This window comes from Aulostomus chinensis, chromosome 7 (assembly GCF_037954235.1).
Source record: "Aulostomus chinensis isolate RoL2024-O1b breed Wild chromosome 7, RoL_Achi_v1.0, whole genome shotgun sequence".
In the NCBI taxonomy this organism is placed as follows: Eukaryota; Metazoa; Chordata; class Actinopteri; order Syngnathiformes; family Aulostomidae; genus Aulostomus; species Aulostomus chinensis.
Window position 1 is genome coordinate 24,223,017 of NC_141326.1, and position 6,940 is coordinate 24,229,956.

Below are 6,940 nucleotides of genomic sequence, written 5' to 3' on the forward strand. Positions count from 1 at the left end.
AATAATTTAAAATCTTGTCACAGGCACAGCCAATCATGTTGGCTTTGAAAATAAGTTCTGCATCCAAACATGAAGTATAGTAAAAAGCTTTGATTTTGTGATCAAAGATGGTGTATAAATGCAGTGTTTGCAATAATCAAGTGTAATCACGCTTGCTTTGACAGTTTGAAGTTGCTCAGTCTGCTGTTGCATTAATGATCCGCTCACCTAGAAGGTGGCCGGCGCAGGCCTCTGGTCCGTCTTTGATATCTCCAGCCCTGCGTCTGGGTTTGTTTAGCAGTCAGATGAGGCCATTTTTGCCTTTCATCTTTCTATTTTCTCCACATTTCATTCTTAGCTGTCAGGACTTAATTAATGTTTTCACAGCAATTTTTCAACCATCACTGCAGATGACAGAGATGCTGCGCGGTTATTCACATTATCAACTCATTTCATGAAGCCAGACCTCGGCGTCTCGTTTGTATTCGGAGCCTTTGACAGAAAACTGATGTGGCATTTGGGGTGGGGGTCGGCTGCATATGAAGACTGATGCTATCACTGGAAGTAGTTTATGGTCATAATATGCAAGAATATGTTAGAAAAAAATGTCAGGTTCAAGCACTTGGCCCTCTTCTTTATAAAGTGTTTGGCTGGAATATGATTTTTTTTTTTTTCCCCCTTCTACCCCAGCCTGTATATAAGCTCCTCTGTGACTCCAAGGCACTGAAATGAGCTGTATAAATACCAGTTAACTTCAAAAAGAAATTGGCTACCTGTGGCAAGTGTTACTCCATCACCCAAGGTGGGTATAACTCATGCAATATGCATGGAAGGTGAACGTTTCAATTGAAGCAAATTACTATTCTAACAGTGAAAGAAACACAGCAGATATGAAGGGCATATATGTGTCTGAGTTTATTCACGGAGGAGTGTATGATGAAATCTGTGGGTAACTGCTCCGTCCACACACACCACCTTTGTAAAATTAAGTTCATCCAATACAAGCAGATCAGGTAACAAGATCTTGTGAGCTGCCTTTGGATGGGAACAAAACATTGGCCTGTGTTAATGGTTCTGGACTGAAAATGGAGAGTCCCAGTTTCTTTAATCATTACAACACATTCACGAGTTTCAAAATGAAAAAAAAAAAAAAGTCTCGACAACTGCACAGGTTTTTTTCTTTCCTTTTTTTTGTCCCAGGACGCAATGCATAGGATTATACAGTTAGAATACAGTATTTCAACATGTTTTACAAAGATTTATATGGTATAGGAAACAAGAAATAAAAATAATAACTGCACAGCAGTAAGAAAGTCATTTGTCGAGTACAGATAGTCATTTTATCATACACACTGTGGAATAGCTAAGAAACACAGAGCAAAAAATTAACACCATTGGAACATTTTTGCGCTATATTCAATCTACATAAGAGTACCCTTATGACTAATTTAGGAATGTTGGACATTTTCATGGGAAATTCAGATCACATCGGTTTTACACGTATTCAGTTTGGCTTTATGCCTTAGCCACCAAAGTCGTACAAAGCACACGCCACAGACACCCAAAGGAAATGCACACGTCATAACTGCAACCAGAAAAGAAATCATACTGAAATGTTTTCAGCCTATTGGCACACACACGGCGGCAGCAGGGCATCTAAGCAGTTTAGACAGCACACGTAATATCACGAGTCCAAATACATTGCTGTGTCTATAGTACTATCATCATCATAATCACCTAAGTTACCATTAGAATAATTTAGAAACAATATATATGATGTATCATCCTATTCATTAAGGCACATTTTTGGTTAAAGAAAGGCTCTGAAAGAAGCTTCTTGCATCAACTCTGAGTGAGAGGAGTCCGCAGTAAACAGCAACAGAGACAAGAATGGAGTCTGCAGTCGGCATGCAATTAAGATCAAAAGCCTCCCCTGCTGATTCCATTATACATAGTGCCACTCTGCACTGCGCCGAGTGGGCAGTGCCAAGTGCTGTTGGTCGGGATGCCAGGGTGCCATGCTGAGACAGCAGGCAGACAGGCAGGCTTGAGGTCTGTGCAAACCTCTTTCTCGCCAAAGGCAGAAATTGTTAACATTCTGGAGTCTGTGGAGCTCGCTACGCTCTATCAACGATACGCATCCGTGATCAGATACAGAGAGCAATTTAATCCTCTGTCAACAGCAAAATCTACAATTTAGGGATGAAATGTGGTTTTGTTTAATGGCCCAAGAAATATCAAACCTACCCTGTCAACCCTTGGCTGTGATACCGACATATCAATATTCCAATAACTACAATTATGTACATGATTGAACTCAAAACTCCCGGACATCGTACAAAGGCTCAAACCACTGCAATTTGTTCTAAACATACCATTTAAGTACAAACTGCATCTCTGGCAGATTATTAACATCAGCAATAGGCTATTTCATAGCTTTAGAGGCAGAATGCTTGATTATTTGGAACGTTACAATACCTTAAAAAAAATGGCATGAAATAATGACAACACTAAGAATGCATGAATCAGTCAGAACATATTGCTGAATTGTTTACATAGAATAAGCTCATGTCAATTGTGGCTCATCTGATTTTATTGCAGGGCTAGTATGAGTGACGTGGCTCAGGATGGAATATAGTTGCTTCTTGCCTTAAAAAGAAAAAAAAATGACCAGAAAAAAAAAAAGATTATCTGAAACAGTAATTAACGGTCATAAAAATCCTCCTGCTGTGCTTTCGCCAAAATGGAATGTATCATGGCACTGTACAATAAAGGGAGACGGACTGTGCTATTATTGATCTCAACGAGCACAAATGGCAAAATCCAGCTTGAAGCTAAACTAAAGAAAATAGAACCAAGACGGCGGCTGAGCTGTCATTCTCATGAGCCTGTACATTGCTAGATTAACCAGCGTCCTTGTGAGGACCCTTTGGTCTCTGTCAAAAAGCTTGATGAGAGCTCAAGTGTGTCACTGGGTATCGGGGATTAAAATGACAGAAAGCAGGCGTCCCTTCACCCTCACGCCTGACATTAGGCATCCTGTGTGTGCACAAACACTCCTGCACACTCCACACACACGCGCTCTTGTTCACATGTACACATCTACGCACACACAGGCTAATAAAAACACTATCTGTACCACATGGTGATCCATTTAAAAAGATATTTTTTCCTTATAAAGCTTTCCGCATAAAGACTGCACGATAAAAAAAATATATAATACAATTCTTAAACCTTTTTTCTACACAGAAAGAAATTGAACATCTGATTTTCCTGTGCCAGTGCTCCACAGAGGGGCTTAATTCTCAAAGAGAGGTCTCCCGCAATGCATTGTGGGAGCAATATTCAGTGATGGATGAGTGAGCATGCAGACCTTTCAGGTTTGGCAAGTGAGCTTTAAGGCGTACCTATGACAGTGTAACCCATCATTTTCTTCCCCTTTTTGCTCTCCATCTGCATTTCATTAGTCCCTGATACTCCACAGAGCAGAATATTGTCCCAGGGCCAAGTTGTACAATACACACACATGTGAGTCCCTTCTCAATTTTCCTTATTTCCACGTTTTATAATTAAAAAGAAGAAATAAGCCCCTGTAGTCACTGGCAGGATTCTACCCTCCCTCCCTCCCTCCCTTCTTCTTCCTCCTCCTCCTCCTCTCCACTCGATGGGTTAGAGATCAGTCACTTTGTTTTCCAGGGCGGCGGCTATCTGCTGGAGCCGCAGGGTCAGCTGTTTACTCTGAGCAGCCGGGTCTTCGTCTAGGGATGCGATGATCTGGAGGGGAGGGATGCAGATGGGTGAGAAACCAAAAGAAGTGGGAAAAGTGAAGATGAACGGATGAGCACAGGACAAAGAGAGGAGAAGAGGGGAAAGGGAGGAGAGGATGGTGTTATTTGACATCAACCTCCACGTCTTATAAGCTGTTATTGTTTGCAAACCCTACTTGGGGGAGACTGACAGCCCCATTTTTTTTAATCCATCTAGTTCATTAGGTTTTGTTTATCCCCCTTTTCGTGACCTCAAGTGGCAATGCACAATGGACGCTTAAAAATCAATTTCCAGAGCAATTTTCCAATTCACATCCCACAGAAATGATTTCAATTAAAATTTCATACAATCACTCTTCTGGCATATCAAGAGTGGAGAAAGAAAAAAGGAAAAGCAATAATATAGTGGGCAGTAGTGCATTCAGCGGAAGAGACTTCGTTTGGTTGCGATAGGGGGAAAAAAAGGGCTTCTTACCCCGTCGTAGTATTTGCTGGCGTACTGGTAGAGCTGATGGAGGGCCACTTGTGTGTTCAGTTTGTCAGTGTGAGACTGGAGAGCACAAATGGGAATTCATAGGAGAAAAAGAGAAAAAAAAAAAACTTTCAGCTGAACTTTTGGTTTGCAGGTTTAAAACAAAAATCCCAACTAACCTTTGTAGAGAGACACACTATTATTATCATTTTTTTATGATCAGACATTAATAGCTGTATAAACTAAGTGGCACAGAAAATGACATCTGTGTGTCTCACCCGTGACACCTCTGCCAGATGAGTGTTCATGTCCTGGTCACTGACTGGTACCATCTGCCGGATGCCCTTGTAATAACTTCATCCACACACACACACACACAAACACACACACACACAATTAAGAGTTTAAAACTGACAGGAGAACAAAAGTAAAGTGCTGAGTGCTGACAGGACTTACTCATCCACCATCTTCTTATAAGTGGAGATCTCCTTTGCATAGAGTAGCTTGTTACTTGGAGAGTCCTGGACACAATGAAGACAATAGCGCTTTAGATTTATAAACCTTGACGTTCCTCTTACCACATTAACCCAATTATGACAATACTCTGTATAACACATTGCCATAAAAACAGCATTTCCCAATTTGAATGAAGCCCGAATCAGAGTGAACAGTAATCAGACTCAGGCATGGAGCATTCTGATCTTAGCTGCATTGTTTCAGTGTTTACACCATCACATGACGATGGTTTTGCAGCATTTTGCAACACATACAGCAGTCAAACTGACTCACGCCACATGGTCCCGCTTCCAGCAGGTGCTACAAACTCTGCGTTAAGCACAGTGTTGTTCATTAAGAAAACAACTGACCACCATCACAACAGTTTCAAGTTAAATTCCAGAAGGAAACTTGGATGTGCACTGATCAGCCAAACATATTAAAACCACCTGTCTGATCTTGTGCAAGTCCACTAGACCCTTGAAGGTGTCTAGTGGTGTCTGGCACCAAGATGTTCATTGCAGATCAGTTCTTCAGCAATATGTGAGACAGCCTTGGATCTAACGAGAGAAGCCATCCTTTGCTCGTACTGTTACATCCATGTGCCAACCATGACCCGGTTCATCAGCTTCACCTCTTTGGACAGTATTTGAAAGGTAGTCAAGATTTGCTCTGACTGGTCATTTAGCTATCAGAAGTCCCTCAGATCCTTTCTTTCCCCCATTTTTCCAAAACATGAATTCAAAGAGTGACTGCTCACTTGCTGCCTCATATCCTTCCCCTGGCAGGTGCTGTTGTAATGAGATAATCAATGTTATTCACTACAATTGTCAGTGATTTTAGTGTTGTGGGTGATCGGTGTAGAACGTAGGGATGAAGTGCGGGCAGAGGTCTTGAGTCATTCGTCCGCCTTTGCTTTCTAGCATGTAAACATGAATAAGAATGGAACATTACTTTAAGCAAAATATTGTCTATTATTGTCCATGTAAACACAGGCATGGTCTTCGTGCTCTGTCCCCGCCCTCATCTCCATTGTTTCCACTCACCCGGCTGAGTTTGTGCTCGCTCTTGGTGCAGGCATCCATGAAGGTCTGGGCGATGACGGACAGCGAGGCGTCCACCACCTCAGATACATGCACGTCGAAGATGAAGTGGGGATTCTTGAGAATGTTCACCCAAAACCGCAGAGGCAGGCTGCACATGAAAAGGGGGAAAGAAACGCCTTCTTTGCACTTCTTATCTCCATGTTATTATTCCCTCGGAGTGGAGAAAATCTCATCAGCCACATTACAACAATGAATTCGTTTGAGTCAGGGAAGCATTTCAAGTGTGAGAGCATGAGGTGCAATTGAGTGTCGTACAAGATAATAACAGGGGTGGAGAAAAGCCTCTTTGTGGCTGTCAGTTTATGCAGGACAGTTGCCTCAACAGTCATTTTACATTACTATTCCAAATAATACTGATCGCTTGTGCTGCTCTAAGAAAATATAAATTAAAAAAAAGAATACATCCTCAGAGGACTTTTGTCTCCTTTTCAAAGACAAGAATAACAAAAGGGATCCACACCGAGCAGCGGTCAATGATGCTTGTGTTGCCTAAGAAATTGTGATTAGAAATGCTAAAGCCACTGCAGAACTTTGACCTTTGAAGTCAGACAACTTAAAGTGCCGACTCCATAATGTAATGCTCGAGTACTCTCTCTGATTTCCCCTCTGAGCAGCAAAACACAAGCTCCATACACTCGTTTCTCATCTAATGTCAGCTTGTGAATTCCAAAAACCGCCCCACATACAGTAGCTTCCAAAAAAAAAGGACACAAATTCTCCCCCCTGATCAGAGCGCATGCCCCGCCATCTGAGACATGAAACGCACACAGTGTAAAATTCATACCGATTCGGTAATATCTCCGGGGGAAGGCTGCAGTCAGAATACAATAGAAGCACAAAAATAGCAATGTTGCTATAATCACAGAATTAAATTAGCTTGGGACATAATTACCATGTTTGTTTGTTGTTATGCCTCATACACACATTCATATTTAATACATGGCCCTCAGTTGATTTGATAAACAGAACGGGTGGGTGCGGAGAGTGGTGTGGAGGGTGGTAAGTAATTAAATCGCTCATCTCCTGTCCTTGTGTCGGTGCTCTCTTGCCAGCCTTACGTCAATCACTGGCATCGACATGCAACACGTTGTCTCGTATGCTGGAGCCTCAGTCGACGTGAC

The 6,940-nt window shown here is 41.9% G+C and overlaps 1 protein-coding gene across 2 annotated transcripts in view; it reads right to left on the reverse strand.

Annotated features, from left to right (window-relative positions):
• Positions 1–870: 870 nt before the first annotated feature.
• Positions 871–6,940, reverse strand: part of plxnb2b (plexin b2b) — a 124,180-nt gene continuing 118,110 nt past the window's right edge. For both annotated transcript variants that reach the window (XM_086209472.1, XM_086209473.1), the window contains 5 exons: positions 5,760–5,907; positions 4,675–4,739; positions 4,497–4,572; positions 4,222–4,296; positions 871–3,753 (listed from right to left, as the gene is read on the reverse strand). In XM_086209472.1, coding sequence (XP_086065598.1) covers positions 3,649–3,753; positions 4,222–4,296; positions 4,497–4,572; positions 4,675–4,739; positions 5,760–5,907 — 469 coding nt within the window. In that variant the 3' untranslated portion in view covers positions 871–3,648. The remainder of the gene's footprint in view (positions 3,754–4,221; positions 4,297–4,496; positions 4,573–4,674; positions 4,740–5,759; positions 5,908–6,940) is intronic.